At 37.8% G+C, this 18,299-nt stretch overlaps 1 protein-coding gene and 1 non-coding gene across 25 annotated transcripts in view; both read left to right on the forward strand.

Annotated features, from left to right (window-relative positions):
* SEC31A (SEC31 homolog A, COPII coat complex component) overlaps positions 1 to 14,905 on the forward strand; it is an 85,907-nt gene extending 71,002 nt beyond the window's left edge. For 15 of the 24 annotated variants that reach the window (XM_035004658.1, XM_035004647.1, XM_035004646.1 and 12 more), the window contains 6 exons: positions 1,661 to 1,699; positions 3,324 to 3,379; positions 4,640 to 4,903; positions 7,756 to 7,875; positions 12,948 to 13,019; positions 14,064 to 14,905. In XM_035004658.1, the coding sequence (XP_034860549.1) occupies positions 1,661 to 1,699; positions 3,324 to 3,379; positions 4,640 to 4,903; positions 7,756 to 7,875; positions 12,948 to 13,019; positions 14,064 to 14,243 (731 nt within the window). In that variant the 3' untranslated portion in view covers positions 14,244 to 14,905. The remainder of the gene's footprint in view (positions 1 to 1,660; positions 1,700 to 3,323; positions 3,380 to 4,639; positions 4,904 to 7,755; positions 7,876 to 12,947; positions 13,020 to 14,063) is intronic. The other 9 variants (XM_035004648.1, XM_035004652.1, XM_035004659.1 and 6 more) reach the window with 1 other exon arrangement.
* LOC118010923 lies at positions 11,403 to 11,509 on the forward strand. The gene has a single exon (XR_004679345.1). It is a non-coding gene; the product is annotated as a U6 spliceosomal RNA (small nuclear RNA).
* Positions 14,906 to 18,299: the final 3,394 nt, after the last annotated feature.

Genomic DNA, 18,299 nt, shown 5'->3' on the forward strand with positions numbered 1-18,299 from the left:
AACTGTTACTTTCTACTCAACCAGACATCTGTACCCTTGAATTATGTGAGCTAGCCCATTGGCTATCCATTCCTGTTGCGAGTCTTTTTGTTTATGATTTTGATGAAGTGTCATTCCTAGTTTTGAATTTGATTTGATTTCATTATAAATTTAGAGTCATTTTACCAAAGGGTCCTGTAAAGTTGCTCCAGAAACGTTTTTGTGCTAATAGTGTGCTAATTGTGAAATCTCAGGATACCCTCCCAGGCTTCAATTCCCAGGGCTTGAGTCACTGCCATGAGAAGTTAGAGGGGAGACTGCTCTTCTCCTGCCTCTCCTGGGCCAGGAGAGGAGGCATGTTGTTGAAGCTATGTTCTGAAGAAAAGGGTCAAGGCCAAGGTATTTCTGGTACTTTAGGTTTGTAATATACGGGCTCCCTCCGCCCAGAAGTGGAAGTCTTATGCTAGAGAGTACATTAGTAGTTGTGCATCACGTCAGTCCTCTGTAATAACGCACACACAGTGACTCCCAAGGCTTTACTGACAGTAGTGCTATGAGGTTGTATCTTGCATGGGGAATTAGGTTGTAAAATCGTCGTGTAAGGCAAAAATAGGAAATCACTTATAAAAAATAGGAAATCCTTGATCATTTCTTTCTTTAGTTAAGCCCTTGATGAAGAAGTTGGCTTGTTCTATAAGTTACATGTGCATATAATATACCTCCACTGCATACTTTTGATTTGAGGCTGGGCCTGGCCTGACCCTGAATATCTGATCATTTTGGCATTGCTGTGTTAGTTTTCAGCCTTTTTTCCTCTTGTCCACTGCCAGAAACTTCCGTTCTCTTAAGTAGTGGTTTCTGGAAGGCTTGTGCTAAACAGTCTGCAAATCCATATATTTTTACAGAAAAGACCATATAAGATGGTTCCTTATTTACTGGGCCTGTTGTCATTTATGCTTATATTCATGGTGTGACATGAATTACATGAAATTACAGTTTCATCAGGATGCAGCCTCCCAAATCTGGCAGTAAAGTGGCACCACGTTGCTAAGATTGTCTGACATTCTTATCTTTAACAAGTACAGCACTGAAGTCTACAGGACAGTGTAGAAGGCCTCCCATTTTTCTTTAAATCCCTACTAAAAGAGGGCTTTGACCAGCAAGCAGCATTGGCATTACTTGGGAGCTAGCTGGAACAATAGAATCTCAGGCCCTACCCTATACACAGTGAATTAGAATATGCATTTTAACAAGATCCTCAGCTGATTTTGGTTGACAGCTTTAACTAGTGCTAAATGCTCCCCCCACCAGTGATGTTATTGATCAAATAGTGGGAAAAAAAAATCCATGCAAACAGGGAAATATTATTTTAAATAGGCAGGAACAAAATTTTTTCTTAGAAGAAACAGCACAGTAAGAGAAGAAAGTGATGTTTAAGAGTTAATTGGATCTGACACAACCTAAATGAATTTGATTTACCCCAAAATGATTATTTTCTTAATTAGATAGAAGACATTTCACATGACTTGATTAAAAGGAAGTTTTTTTTTTTCCCTTATAAAATTAGTTTGTTCCTTTTTGGGTTGATGGAGGGAGAAGAAGCAATTACAAAATGAGAAATAGAGTTTAGAATGTTTTTCATGCTAATGCTGTTTAAGTGACTTTTACATTTTGTCTACAGAAAATCAATCTATGCAAGACCAGGCACCTATGTTGGAAGGTGAATTGGTTATAAAATATATCTTTGGAAATTTTTCAATCATTGAATATAGTTAATGAATGACCATTCACAATAATGCATGTGAACCTCAAAGTTGATGATATTCTAAATCTGATCAGTATCATTTTTTAATTTGACTTCTTAATCAAATCAAATCTTAGAACTGATTGAATTAACATGGTGACACAGTAGCTTTAAATCATTAAAGTTGTCTATTTTACATAATCATAAAGACAATGACTATATCAAGATTGTCTTAGGAGTAAGATTAGAAGGTGATGAGAGAGATTTGAATGATTCTCTATGTATGATCAGAACTTTGAGAATTTGTTAAACAGATAGCAGCATGTAGCTTAATATTTTGTGATTAGCTCTTGAGTGTTTTGAGGCTCATTTGGCATTGTTTCTTAGTAAACCTGTAGAAAATTAAAAATCAAGGCAAATGAAGGATACCTGGCTGGCTCAGAAGGACACATGACTCTTGCTCTCAGGGTCGTGAGTTTGAGCCACATGTTGGGTATAGAGATTACTAAAAAAAATTAAGTAAGTAAACTTAAAAAAAATCAAGGCAAATGAGTACATGCTGGTTGGAAGATTTAGTTTTTTAAAAAATTTCTGTGGCATTTTGTATGGATCACATACATCATGGTCTGCTAAGCAATTTTGTTGTGATTTAATGTCATGGATATCAATAAAACAAGTAAAAGGTAAAATTCTGAAGGAATGTCTAATTTGTTGAAAGAGGAGTAATTTTTTTGCTTTAACTATAAACATACACAAAAATCAATGAAATATAAAATGATTACATTTTGATTTTAAAATTATCCTGTCTTTATTTCTGGCATGTTTTCTTTAAAGATACTGGCATTCAAGTACTTAATGAATTCTACTACTGATGTCTGTTTTTCACTTTGAGATGAAGGGTTTTGGGGGGTTTTTAGGGGAAATTTACTAAAGTTGACAGTAATTTAATTTTCTATTTGCTGCCAACCTGAAATTTTTTTGTGTGTGGCATTAAAAAAATCTTATCACAGATACTTAAATGCTTTCTACTTTATAAATAATTCCTAAGGCAAAGATGATGAAATTGCAGTATTGTGTAGTTGAGACCTTTTTTTAACAGTGTTTCTGCCATATGGATGATTTTGCTTATGTTGAATTGCTTATATTGCTCTCTTGGGAAATAGGAGATTGTCACTTTTATTCTTTTCTATATGCTGAATATAGCAAAAGTAGGTTTTTTTATTTTTTATTTTTTTATTTTTTAGCAGACTGAGATGATTTATTTTTTCTTTATTAAGAGAGAATTTCTAACTGATCTTTGAAGGTTATACATCTATATAGACATAAAGACTTCACTATCTCTAAATTTAGTACAGCTCTTTCACTTTAAATGGAAATAATATCAAGTTATCTTGCCTGGTAAGCCAAGGCCTTGTGAATGTTTGAGGGAATGAGTTTGAGAATCCAGGGCTTCAGAGTGATCCCCAAAGCTCAGCTGGTAAAACTTTTGTGAGTTATCCTCGGGGTTAAGGCAGAATTTGAAGGTATTATAAGATGGATACAATTGAGTTTTCTTCTTTTCAGAATTCTAAAGGAAAATGCCCTTTATTATCTGTTATAGGTCCTCAGAATGGATGGAATGATCCTCCAGCTTTGAACAGAGTACCTAAGAAGAAGGTACTAGAAAAAGATGTCCATCCAGTTGCCTGCAGATGTTCTGCTAATCACAAAGCCACCTGGAACACACCATCCTTCACTGATCCTTTTAAAAGCAAAGCTTACTGACTGATAGGTTTAAAGTGTATTTCAGCTTATATCTTCTATTCCATGAAGGGAAGGAAAGAAAGTTTAAAAAAAAAAACAAAAACACAACAATATGGTGGTGTGAATTTAATTCCCATTAGAAGACAAGATGTGAATTCCCAACAGGTCTCTTTCAAAGAGTAGGAAACAAAATTTTTCAATGATTTTTTTCTTTTTGGGTTTACTTTGATCTTTTGTTTCCAACAGTAGTCATGAATTTGGTAATTATATTTTGAACTATTTTATCTATCACATATAGTGTGAATGAAGAAATAACCTTACAGCTGAGCACTGTTTAACTGTCAGTAACTGTTGAGAGCTGTTGGAGCACAAGATAAGATTCTTCTCTCCTTCTTCCTTCCCAAACATTTCTGCTTTTTTTTTTTAACTTCTGGTGATTTCCTTTCCTTAAGTATAGTAATGTGAGGTCATAACAATAAAATTGGGAGCACTAAATGGTCAAAAAACCCCAAAATTTACGTTAGTAATAATTAGAAATTTAATCCACTACTTTTAATATGATTGAATTGACAGGTAATATCCACTTAGTAATCTAGGAAGAGGAGTATTACATCGTGATCACATTAAATACAAACACACATTTGGCATATCTGATTTCACTATGGCTAGATATAATCCTCTAGACTTTTTTTTTTTTTTAGATTATTTATTTATTTATTTATTTGAGACAGAGAGAACGAGAGAGAGAGAGAGCACATGAGAGGGGGGAGGGTCAGAGGGAGAAGCAGGTTCCTTGCTGAGCAGGGAGCCTGATGCGGGACTCGATCCTGGGACTCCAGGATCATGACCTGAGCCGAAGGCAGTCGCTTAACCAACTGAACCACCCAGGCGCCCCAATCCTCTAGACTTTAACATCCTCTTTCAAAACACCATGTTTTGGCTCCCCATATGAGAGGAAGTATGGAAGACAAAGGGGAAACTGAGAGGTCCAGTTTTGAGCTCTCTATCCCTCTTAGCCAGATTAGCTCTACTTTTATGTTTTACTCTAGAATTCTGCATAAAATTTCATTTGAAAAAAGTATTCTATTTTTTTAAATGTTAACCTTATTTAAAGGTGAGTAAATGATACTCTTTTTCTTACGCTTGGTGTCTTTTATTTCTGTCTTTTAAAAGATGCCTGAAAACTTTATGCCTCCTGTTCCCATCACATCACCAATTATGAACCCTTTGGGTGACCCCCAGTCACAGATGCTGCCGCAACAGCCTTCAGCTCCCCTACCTCTGTCAAGCCAAGCTTCATTTCCACAGCCACATCTTGCAGGTGGCCAGACCTTCCATGGCATACAACAACCCCTCGGTCAACCAGGCATGCCACCATCTTTCTCCAAGCCCAATATTGAAGGCGCCCCAGGGGCTCCTATTGGAAATACCATCCAGGTAACAGTAAATCTGCATAAGTGGAATGGGGAGATGGCTCTGTTTCAGTTCATTTTTTTAATGTGTTAACTTTGATGTTTACACCTTTATTAATGAACATCTAAATTTGGTTTCAATTAAGACAACCTAAATAAATAATAGTAACCCTTTTTTTAAGATTGATCATGCGTAGATATTTTTCAATTACATGGCCGTAAACTTTCTAGAAGAGGCTCATATATTTGCTAGTGTGTGTTTACACTAACTTGACAATTGCAGTATTTCATTTGACCTAAACCGTAGCCATAATTTTAGATCAGTTGAATCCATATTTTCAGCCAGGCTTGCTAAGCAGAAGCTATTTCCAAAGGTTTTTCCCTTTAAAATATAAAATAAAAATGTAATGAGTTACATCTTTTCTTGTGTATGTGTAAGAGCTAATAATATACAGCATACCTTCAGATGGAGATATAACTTTGTACTTGCTTTTCACATACAGCTGGTTGGCAGGGTTCTAGATGATAAAAAAAATCACATATAACTGACTTAGACATACAAAGATAAACATTTTGATCTGTTCATGAAAAGTGAAGAGCTTGGGTCAAAGTTAACATAAGATGAAACAAATCCCTGCACAAAGTATAAAACTAGTTCTGGTTTTGTCTTTGATTCATTAAAGTCAAATTTATAAAGATGTATCTCTATCACAAGGGTATGCTTTACTATTAAGAGAGAGTTCTACCTAAGGAACTTCTAAATTATAAAAACCAGTGTTTTGATGGAGGTGGGAGAACTGACTTTTTTTCCACAGGACTATAAATTATAAAGATCATTGTTAATTTTTTTTTATGATTACAAGTCTATGCTAGTTTGGGAAGCTACCCAGCCATTCACTTTTGTTTAGACCTGGGGTGTTCATGCTTTACTCATCTAGACCAGAACCTCAGTTACCATCGGAAGGGAATGCTGCACAAGATGTATGTGTTCAGCCAGGCCATTACATCCAGCCACCTGCCTACCTCGATGTCTCCGAGGCACCTCACACTCAACATTTCTGAAGCCTTATACCCCTTATACCTTATACCCCTCCCAAACCTGGCCTTCAAAAACTTGGTGTTTCCTGTTTCAGTGAATGGCACCATAATCCTTCCTATTTAATCTAGCCGAAAACCTGAGAATCATCTTTATACTCTTTTCCTTTAATCCCACTTTCAAATCTATCCCTAAATCTTGTTGATACTATTTTAAAATCTCTCTCAAATCCCTGGTCTACACTTCCAGTCTAATCTATGCTGCCTTCATCCCCAATTTTCAGCAGTGCAGGATCCTCTAATTGGTCTGCCTTTGATCCATCTATCTGCTCTTGTCTCCTCTTTATTTAAAGCATTGCTCTGAGGATAAAGACCAAAATATTTAACATTGTCTGGAAGCCCTCAGCTTCATACTCCTCCTTGCTGTCTCTCTGCTCCAGCTACACTGGCCTCCTTTTAGTCCCCTGAATCATGATCCTTCCTTTGTACATGTTCCTCTACCCAGAATGCTTTTCCTTTCTCATTTAACTAGTTAACTCCTACTTGTCCTTCTGATATAATTTCCTGGAGAGAGCTTTCCCCTCAGTTAAATTCTAGTTATATTATCTGTTGGTTCCATTACAGTTAACTTATTAGCAATTAAATAGCAATACAGTTGCTATCTTAACATGTATTGATGGCATTTTATTTTTTTACTTTTTTTTCAAGTAACATCTTTCATTAAGACAGTAAATGTAAACTTTTTTTTATGACACTTTAAAACTTTCTTTTTCTTCTTTTAGCCTAATAAATTGCCAGAGAGTTGAGATCATTTCTCAATTGGCTCACAAATACACAGTGCCTGGCACATAATTGCCTAATATTTTTGAATGAATGAACTAATAAATCAGAACTTTAAAAACAAACATTCCGGGCGCCTGGGTGGCTCAGATGGTTGAGCGTCTGCCTTCGGCTCAGGTCATGATCCCAGGGTCCCGGGATCGAGTCCCGCATCGGGCTCCCTGCTCCTTGGGAGCCTGCTTCTCCTTCTGCCTCTCTCTCTCTCTCTCTCTCTCTCTGTCTGTCATGAATAAATAAATAAAATCTTTAAAAAAAAAAAAATTCCTTGTCTTTCCATCTGTACATTCAGTAACATTATGGTCTCTTATGTCCCAGCTTTTGACTTAATCTTGGCAGTTTGGGGACACCTGGCTGGCTCAGTTAAGCGGCTGCCTTTGGCTCAGGTCAGATCCCAGGGTCCTGGGATTGAACCCCACATTGGGCTCCCTGTTCAGTGGAGACCCTGCTTCTCCCTCTGCCTCTGCCCCTCCCCCTACTTGTGCTCTCTCTCACGCTCTCTCTCTCTCTCAAATAAATAAATAAAATCTTAAAAAAAAAAAATCTTGCAGTTTGATGATAGACCAGTTACCAACCTTCAAGAGTAAACCAAAGAACAGAAGAATGCCAAGATAAACAAATGAGCCAACAGCAGAGCAAGCAGCCACTCTAACTAGCCAGCTTTGTAAATGCCTTGTTCTTTTTATTTCCTACTGGCATGGTAGGTCTGTTGTCTACTTCCCACCAGATACATATAGTAGTAACCAACATATGTTCCATAATTGACCAAATTCTTTATATCCAGTTCTGTTTTTGAAAATCAAAGATGTAGAAGCCTGTACCTTCTACTGAATATCTGATTTTCATTTTTACTTATCCCCAAGGGATTTCACATGTTAATTTGTCATTTGATTTTAACAGCCTATCTACAAGGTAGTTAGTTGGTTTCTCTTTATCACAGAGTTTCAGGGCTTTGTGTATAGTTTCTGGTCGTTTCTGGTCATTTTATGGTATTATTTCTTCCAGCATGTGCAGTCTTTGCCAACAGAAAAAATTACCAAGAAACCTATTCCAGATGAGCACCTCATTCTAAAGACCACATTTGAGGATCTTATTCAGCGCTGCCTCTCTTCAGCCACAGATCCTGTATGTATTTTTTTCTCATATTTTGCTTATTTAAAATAATCACTTATGGAGCTCTTGTGTAATTGCATGAAGTCTTACAAGATATACTTTAGACGTTTGTACAATAGTAATAAAACTAGCACTTAAGTAGTTTGCTTTACGTATAAAAATGTATTTAATTTCTTTTATATGTAAATATTTAATCCTCACAGCAACCCCATGGTAGGTAAATTTGTCATCTTTATTTTACAGACAACTAAAGTAAGCAAAAAGCTGTTAAGTAACACCCAAGGTCAGAGCCAGAATTCAGACCCAGCTTAGGTCCAGAATGTATGCTCTCACTCACTATGCTGCACTGCCCCTCAGTAGCAAACCTCGGGTTTGGCCCATAAATAGAACAGAATGGTGGTATGTAAGAAATTCAGGTTTGGGCTTTCTTTCTGAGCTTAGATCAAAGCTTTTAAAAGTAGATAATCTTATATGTAACTTTGCAAAGATCTTAAAAATAATTGTTTTAGAGTCTAGAGTCCTATTCATAGTTAAAGCAACTGATTTTACTTAGTTTATTTAGAGGATGCCTATGTATTGGCAACAACAAAAATCCAACAAGGCTGGTCTTGTTTTAGATGAAATCTCAGTTTCTGCCAGTAAACATTGAATATGTTTATTTAGCCACTGGCCACTTGTCTGCTTGAAAAACAGCTTCTGGAATTTGTTGTTTCATCAAACATTGAGTATTAATATGTGCAGCTTTCTTCTGGTCCTTTAGAAGGCTATTCCCTGTACTAAATGTGTCAGGAAAGCAGAGGCAGGGAAAGGTTAGCATCGTGCCTAGCATTCTGGAAGTGATGGAAACACTGAGTGAGGAACAGAGAGCAGATGAAGCAGATAGCCTAGCATACACTGTCCCCTGTGAACACCTCTAAATAGGACACAGTCATTCAAAAATAGAAGAGTCCTAATAAAAATGAAGGAAAACTCCAGCTCTCCTTCAGGCATGAGTCAGTATAGAGAGGTTGAGAAGACATGTAGTACACAGCCCAGCTCAATAAATTTTTGTTGAGTTTAAACTCCTCTAGGTCAACATATCATCTTCCTTCTGGGTCCACAGGAGCCCTGGGCAGAAGAGAACCACAAAAGACAAACTGTTCCTGTAATTCCTGTAACCAGTTAGGGGGGAAAGTCCTAATATCCTATCCTGCCCAACTGACTCTGCCCCTGGGGTAGTGCTCCTGCGGGTAGCTAGATGAGATTAACTTTGAGCAGGGACTATCAGGGTTCTCTTCCACACAAATCCTTTTCATCAATAGCTGGAATCATTTTTACAATATTGCTGTAATACGTATTTTCACTTAAGTTATGTCCAGACAACACAAGGTAATTTTGCAGCATGACTTAGTTTGTAATGTTATGCTTGATATCTTCATCTCTTTGTCTCTCTTCTTCTTTTTTTTTTTTTTTAATTCATTACAGGTATATAATACAGTGCTTCAACAATTTTGTACAGTACTGAGTGCTCCCATGATAAGCGCACTCATTAATTCCCATCACCTATTTCACCCATCCTTCCACCCACCTGCCTTCTGGGTACCATCATATTCTTCTCTGTAGTTTAGAGTCTGTTCCTTAGTTTGTCTCTCTCTTTTTTTCCTTTGGTAGTTTATTCTGTTTCTTAAATTCCAAATGTGAGTGAAATCATATATTTGTCTTTCTCTGAATGACTTATGTATTTAGCATTATACTCTCTAGCTCCATCCATGTTGTTGCAAATGGCAAGATTTCATTCTTTTTATGACTGAATGATATTCTGTTGTGTATATATACCACATCTTCTTTATCTATTCATCTATCAGTGGACACTGGGTTGCTTCCATAGTTTGGCTATTGTAAATAATGCTGCAATAAACATAGGGGTATATGTATCCCTTTGAATTAGTGTTTTTATATTTTGGGGGTAAATAGTAGTACACTTGCTGGATCATAGGGTAGTTCTATTTTTAACTTTTTGAGGAACCTCTGTACTGTTTTCCAGAGTGGCTACACCAGTTTGCATTCCTACTAATAGTGCAAGAGGGTTCCCCTTTCTGTACATCATCACCAACACTGTTGTTTCTTGTGTTGTTGATTTTAACCATTCTGACAGATGTGAGATGATATTTCATTGTAGTTTTAACTTGTATTTCCCTGATGATGAGTGATATTGAGCATCTTTTCATTTGTCTACTGACCACATGTATGTCTTCTTTGGAGAAATGTCATTCATGTCTTCTGCCCATTTTTTAATTGGATTATTTTGGGGGGGGGTGTTGAGTTATATCAGTTCTTTATATATTTTAGATACTAACCCTTTACTGGATATGTCATTTGCAAATATCTTCTCCCATTCAGTACATTGCCTTTCAGTTTTGTTTATTGTTTCCTTTGCTGTGCAGAAGCTTTTTATTCTGATGTAGTCCCAGTAGTTTATTTTTGCTTTTTATTTCCTTTGAGGAGACATATCTAGAAAAATGTCGCTATGGCTGATGTCAGAGAAATTACTGCCTGTGTTCTCTTCTAGGATTTTTATGGTTTCCTGTCTTATATTTAGGTCTTTAATCCATTTTGAGTTTATTTTTGTGTATAGTGTGAGAAAGTGGTCCAGTTTCATTCTTTTGCATGTAGCTGTCCAGTTTTCCTAACACCATTTGTTAAAAAGACTGTCTTTTTCCCGTTGGGTATTCTTGCCTCCTTTGTCGAAGATTATTTGACCATATAATTGTGAGTTTATTTCTGGATTTTCTATTCTGTTTCATTGATCTATGTGTCTGTTTTTGTGCCAGTATCATACTGTCTTGATTACTACAGCTTTGTAATATAACTTGAAGTACAGAATTGTGACACCTTCAGCTTTGCTGTTCTTTTTCAAGATTGCTCTGGCTATTTGGGGTCTTTTATGGTTCCATACAAATTATAGGATTATTTGTTCTAGTTCTATGAAAAATGCTATTGGTATGTTGATACATTAAAAAAATCATTCACAGGAGCACCTGGGTAGCTCAGTCAGTTGAGCTTCTGACTCTTGGTTTTATCTCAGGTCATGATCTTGGGGTCATGAGATCAAGTCCCACATCACTCTCTGTGCTCAGTGCAGAGTCTGCTTGAGATTCTCTCTCCCTTTCTGTCTGCCCCTCCCCCCACTCATGTGCTCTTGTGCTCTCTCTCTCTCTCTCTCAAATAAATAAGTCTTTAAAAGAAAATCATTCACTGGGGCGCCTGGGTGGCTCAGTCATTAAGCATCTGCCTTTGGCTCAGGTCATGATCCCAGGGTCTGGGGATCGAGCCCCGCATTGGGCTCTCTGCTCGGCGGGAAGCCTGCTTCTCCTTCTCCCACTCCCCCTGCTTGTGTTCCCTCTCTCGCTGTCTCTCTCTCTCTCTCTGTCAAATAAATAAATAAAATCTTAAAAAAAAAAAAAAAAACCATTTACCAACAAACAAAAAAATTATTCACCACAGTCAAGTGGGATTTATTCCCGGGATGCAAGGCTGGTTCAGTATTCATAGATCAATCATTGCTTACTTCAGCAGCACATATACTGAAATTGGACCAATATAGAGAAGATTAGCATGGTCCCTGCACAAGGATGACACACAAATTTGTGAATATTCACAGACCAATCAAAGTGATGCATCACATCTGGCAGAGAAAGGATAAAAACCTACATGGTCATTTCAATAGATGCAGAAAAAGCATTTGACAAAGTACAAAATCCATTCCTGATAAAAACCTTCAACAAAGTAGGTGTAGAGGGAACATACTTCAACATAATAAAAGCCGTATATGAAAAACCCATAGCTAACATCATCTCTGTGGGGAAATATTTAGAGCTTTTCCTTTCTCTTTTGATAGATTGACATTCCTTCCTCCAACATACCAAGAGCATGTCAGCACCAACAGCTTTGTACTTGCTGCTCCTTCTGCCTGGAATCTTCCCCCACATAACTGCATTACTCCACCCTTTTTCCAGGCTTTTCAAATGTCCCAGTAGCTACCCAGCCTTTCTTTACCACCTCATACTCCTAAACTTCTAGCCCCTCACTCTGTTAACTCTTTCCTCATGGCATTCATCACCATCTCATCTACAACATACTGTTTATTTAGTATCTTTTTCCCACCCAGTAGAATTTGAGGTCCCTGAGACATGAGCATGGCACATAGTAGGCACTCAATAAATACTGAAAAACAGTGTCACTTCTAAAGCTGTTGCATAATATACATTATTAGCTTAATTACATTGTAATTGAAGCCTTTAATTTTAGTTTTAGAATAGTTTTCTCACTATATTTCTAGAACGAGGATTGGGAGGTGGGAGGACTCCTTGATTTAAGAACTCATTTTACTACTTCCTTTTTAGTAATCTTAAGCCACCAGAAGGTAATTTTCTTTTTTTTCCTTCTTGGTGTTTTAAAAGCTCAGAAAAAGGGGCACCTGGGTTGCTCCATCAGTTAAGCATCCAACTTTTGATCTCAGCTCAGGTCTTGATCTCGGGGGTCATGAGTTCAAGCCCCACACTGGACTCCACAGCTGGGCATGGATCCTACTTAAAAAAAGAAAAAAGAAAAAAGAAAGCTCAGAAGCAGGATTAAACATATTAATGTGACTGAGTATATAAGTAATATTTTTGAAAGGTTACAGTAAGATTCCAGTTCACTTCTGTGTTTGCTGCTGTTGTAAATAGCTGTCCTTAGATCCTCTTTCCTGTAATACAGTGACCCACTGCTGCCTCCAGATGGCCCTTCCTGTTGCTTGTGGATAGTGCAGTTATACATGAACACACCTTGTCAAATGAGCTGACAGTTCATGTGAAATCCAACCACTACTCCAGTTTGCACTCCAGAAGGAAGCCCCTTATCCTCCTACGCTTCCCCATTAATAGGTTACTGAACTCTGTCCTAATGGTCTGTTCAAGTTTCTGAGTCATAGTTGCCTCCATTTCCTTATAAAATGAAGCTGTTCAGCATCAGGGGTGTAAGGGTTAGTGAAATGAGATAGGGCAAGGTCTTTGGATAAAAGTTAAGTATCCAAATGTAACACATCTGTTTTTCTTCTCCTACAGCAAACCAAGAGGAAGCTAGATGACGCCAGCAAACGCTTGGAGTTTCTGTATGATAAACTTAGGGAACAGACAGTAAGTTTGTGGGGAAAAAGGATTCATAATAATCATTCCTAGTTTCTAGTAAACATCTCATCAGCACTAGCATGTAATATATTTGGGGGCAAAATTGTGATGACAGTGATAGAATGGGCTTTCTCTAACTGAATTTTATATGTCATTTAAATTTGGGGATGAGGGAATAGGAGAGAGGGTGTGTGTTTGTGAGATAGGGGTGCAATTTTAACTTTTCTTATAACAAAGAGTAGAAATATAATCTGCTTTGTATTGGCCCTAAGGTAACTGGCCTTCTGTTCGTTTTATATGTGGCTATATTTTCTGCATTTTAACATTCCTCTTCTCCATTCCTCACATCAATCCCATCAGATAAAAATAACCACTCATGTCATGAGAACCAAAGAAATTTGATGTAACAGTGGAAGTGGTGTGGTCCATGGACTGATCCAAAATAAATTCTTCCCTCAGAAGTATAGGCATATAATCCAAGTAATGACATGGGATAAAAACAAGATGTTACGGTTTTAAGAGATGGTAAGATTACAAAAAGCAGTGAAGAATTGATAAATTGAGTACATGGTAGCTGCTGCCCTATGAACACAAGTGGACCGCAAGTTTAGGGTCTGTACTGTAGACATGGTTTTACAGTACATTGGGTCCTTACGTTGAGATAAAATGATTAAGAACCTTTAAATTCCTTCATGTGCATGGGAAAAGTTTTAAAAGGTGTGAGGCTATATCTAAAATATTTGAAGAATTAACGCTCTTAAGTGGAGAAAGACGTTAGCATTTCAACTTGGGGGAGGAAAGCTGGCTTCTATAAAAAAATTAACTGACTCATACATTTTCATAATTCATAATAATCTCCTTACATTAATCATCTTGTCGTGGTTCTCCTTTATAACTTAAAGAGTTGCTTGGTCCAAAAAACTCTTTTTAGAAAAGCTAAATGGTTTATTTGCTTTTTTATAATATTTGTTTCAGTCTCCTTTTAAATATCAGGGTTTATGGGAAATTCTTCCTTAATTTAATTTTTTTCTCTTGATTCTACCTTTATTTCAGCTTTCACCCACAATCATCAGTGGTTTACACAACATTGCAAGGAGCATTGAATCGCGAAACTACTCAGAAGGATTGACCATCCACACCCACATAGTTAGCACCAGCAACTTCAGTGAGACCTCAGCTTTCATGCCAGTTCTCAAAGTCGTTCTCACCCAAGCCAATAAGCTGGGTGTCTAAAAGGACATCTTTACTCCCAGCCCATATTGCCATTTTTCCAAAGAAACATATTTTTAAAAATGTTAAGATATGGACCAATCCTCATTAGCATGTTTCCATTAACAGCCAGTCAAGAGCATTTACACTATTTCTGCAGATATACTCACCTTAGAACTGCTCAAAACCCAGGTGCTTTCTTTTATTTTAATCTTTTATTGCCCATGATGATTTTCCTATTCTGCAAATAGTGTATTTCCTGGATTACACATAGTGTGTTTTCCTGAAGTATTCTGATAAAATGTGTTTTTTAAAACCTCAGTATACTTTTTGGAAAAAGAGCATCTGGTTATGCATAAAGCGGAGCTAAAACTAAGTTTCTTTCGTGTCCTCCCTACTTCCTCTGTGTCAATCACATTAAAGTGTGTAATCCTATTTTATGTGTATATAGTCTTTTTTTTTTTTAAACAGCTGCTCAGAGTTTGGTTTAATCCCTATTTTTTGTGTCTTTGGCTTCACTCAGGTCCTGAACAAATAACTAAATCTAGAGGTTGCTACATAGATTTTAGGAAAGATTAATGAAGAGTGGGATCACTAGCTTTAAATATCTGTTGGAAAAGACTGAGCATTTTCATTCTGTGGAATGCATTGACTTTTTTGTATTAATAAATGTTTTCAATATTCCATTTCAGTTTTAAGATTGAATTATCTCCAGTTTATATTTAGAAATTTGTTCATCCACTTTTTAAAAGTCACTGAGAGCTCTGAGGTTTAAATTTAGAAGGAAAACTTTAATTTCTAACTCTAAGGCAGACATTTTTCAGCCAGTTTTTCTGTTAAGTGATTTTATTATAATTTGTCTTAAGAACAAACAGTGTGGTGGGGCGCCTGGGTGGCTCAGTCGATAAGCGTCTGCCTTCGGCTCAGGTTATGATCCCAGGGTCCTGAGATCGAGCCCCGTATCGGGCTCCCTGCTCTGCGGGGAGCCTGCTTCTCCCTCTCCCACTCCCCCGGCTTGTGTTCCCTTTCTCACTGTGTCTCTCTGTCGAATAAGTAAAATCTTTAAAAAAAAAAAAAAAGAAGAACAACAAACAGTGGTAAACAAAAGATAATGGTCCCCATAGAATCTTGAGAATTAGATACTAATAATTCTTCATTGTTACATTATGTAATTTCACATAAGTAGGTTGGAAACTGAGAAAATACACACTGTAACTACTGTGGAGTTGCTGTTTCAAAGAGTTAGAGTAGTTCCAGTAAGAGTAGTAAGAGTAGTTCGTCAGGCTTTGTACATCCTGAGTGAAGTAGGTTCCCAGAACCTCTCATTTTCTTTTGCTGGGATTCCCTACTTGCCAAATAAAACCCCTCTTTTAAAAATTAATCACTCGGTGTTTAGCTCAGAATAGTTTTATAACCAAAAAAAGGAGGACCTTGATAGCGTGTGTGAACATTGGAACCTCAGGACTGGGGTGATCTCTCAGCACCCTGCCTTCAGTCGCCTGGGAGTGTAGTCGCCTTAGTTCTGTGACTCACTGAAGTGAGTGGCAAGTGAGTGCTTGACCTTTGGGATCTGACTCTCAACTGTGGGGTCAGCCCAAGACCCCATCGGAACAGCAGGCTGGCCTCTAGCAATTTTTTTCATCTGTTGTCCTTATAGTTAGGGTCTGTTTTATGTTTACTCTGATATGATAGTGGCATAGTTGGCAGCATTTTATGAAAAAACAAATTCCCAAAAGAGGAGAAACAAGAGTAGGTAGCAGTAGAGCCCTGGCCAACCCCAAAGATTTTACGAGTATGAGTGTAAAAAAAACAGTGTGTCACTGACATCTGAGCAGCCATTATCCTCCTTTTTCAGTACAGCATTGTGATATTTTTTCCCCTACTGTGCAGACATTTTTCCACAAGACTTATAACCTTGGAAAAGTTCCACATAAATGGATGGTGGTAAGAGGAGCTGAACCCAAAATACTGTGTTGTCTCTGAAGTATGAAGATAACAAGAGATTATGGAAAGAGCATAGTTTGTTTTCTTGAAGAAAAGCAGAACAACTTTCAAAAAGTTTTTTTTTATAAAATTAGAGAAAAAAATTCCAACTTAATTTTGTAAATGAGCCTGTTTTTAACGTTTTCACCTCCAAAGACATTGCATTGTATACCCGCACAATTCAGGCACCTCTGTATAAAGTTATTACACAAAGATGCGGTGGATCTGTTTAGTCTGGGAAAGTCACAGCTGTATCCTTGCCATTACTTCATGCATAGTGACGAGTCATTCTTCTGCATCCCAAATTTGTTCAGTTTTGCCCTTACATTGGGTGCGTTTTATTTCTTTAACCTACTTAATTTTAAACAAGGAAAGGGGTGTGAGGGAACCTGGTAGGTGGGGCTGGGTGTCAGCCAGGAGATGTATCAGATCTCTGGGAGGTGATTTTTTATATTGCATCTGCTCTTCTCCATTTTTCATATGACCGTTTGTGCTGGGTGGGATGGATGTATTCTTAGGCCCCATTTGAAAATCTTTATACGTAATGGGATACATAGCTGATGGAAGTCGTTGTGCATTTGGATAGTGTGGCAGCAGGAAAAGGTTGGGAACAACTGCTCTATACTTGACTATTGAGAGCCCGATGAGCCTATATATTCCTTTGGATTCAGAAAACTCCCATGTATCCTGGAGGACAGTAGAGTTCCTGGCAACCAGATGTACCCTGATTAACTCCTGCCTAAAAGGTAAAAGGGATGGTGACTGGTTAACACTTCTCTGATAACCGTTTGTCTCCTGAGCCAGATTTGGGTTCACCTAAAAGTGACTGCAAAGCCAACTGTTGACCCTTCTGCTGTGGTGGAGACTTCGTTGGGAACTGTCGTGAAGATTCAGCAAGTAGCGTCCACGTGTTTGTGTATGCATACATGCATCAGGGTGCATGCGCCCCTCTTTATTTTGTTATTCCACTGCTGTGGTGGCAGCATTCCCAAATAGAACCCCTGACAGATCTGTGGGTGTTCATCAAATGCTGAGGATGTCCCAGGTAGCATCTCAAATTGTGCAGTCAATAAGAGGGATTGTTTATGTACAGAAAATCTTAACTTTTTGGTCTTAATGGATAAATATGCCAAATCTTTCAGTCAAACTAGATTACAAAGAAAAAGCAATCAACATTAGCTTTATATTTCCACTCTTTCTGGTACACTGCTTGTTTCATCTACATTTCCGTAGCATTGGTGCTTTGTCACTGTACCAGTCCCCGAGGCCCAGGCTGCACAGTATGCATCTAAGCCTCATGGGAGTCAAATTGTACCATTCTTTCATTTCCAGCTGTTTGCTTTTTTACCCGCTCGGGGAGGAATGGGATGTGTGGGTTTTAAGGTGGTTGGTGTAGATCTTGAAAAAGCTAATAAAATCCAGCAAGAGAAAATAGACCTTTTTTTAAAAGATTTATTTGAGAGCGAGCGAGCATGGGGGGAGGGGCAGAGGGAGAGAGAGAAAGAATCTCCAGCAGACTCCCCTGCTGAGTGGGAGCCCCACATGGGGCCTAAGTCGATCCCGCAACCCTGAGATCATAACCTGAGCCCAACCAACTGAGCCACCCAGGCGCCACAGAAATAGACTTTGGTATAACTGTGGTACATGTTTTTTGCATTCTGGATTCATGTTTCTAAAGATCTGATTTATTTAGCAAACAGTGTTAATGTTGTTAGTCTAAAACACCTAGAATGACTTTGTACAAACATCATTACTCAGTAATGTCTGAGGTCTTTATTTTAATGGAGGTGTACTCCCTGTTGAATTTGAATTCAATTTTTGGCTGACATTCCATAGACCTAAAAGGCTATTGTTCATCAGGTAGACCCTTCCTGCTTTTATTGCTGTGCCTTATAATTTCCAAGTCCATAACCTTTCTAAAACCACCTCTTGTGTATCAGTGGGTTCACGCTGTGCAAACATGGGGTTGGAGGGGGGATGGCTTCAGAAGCCTTGTGAAATAGAGAAAACCTAGTTTCTATTTCAAAAAAAGACAAGAGTTTGTTGGATTTTTAGTCTGTGTGAAGTAAATCCTAATGAAATTTGTGTCTCAAACAT

The sequence above is a fragment of the Mirounga leonina genome, unplaced genomic scaffold, assembly GCF_011800145.1.
Source record: "Mirounga leonina isolate KUSES-001 unplaced genomic scaffold, KU_Mleo_1.0 Mir_129, whole genome shotgun sequence".
NCBI classification, from domain to species: Eukaryota; Metazoa; Chordata; class Mammalia; order Carnivora; family Phocidae; genus Mirounga; species Mirounga leonina.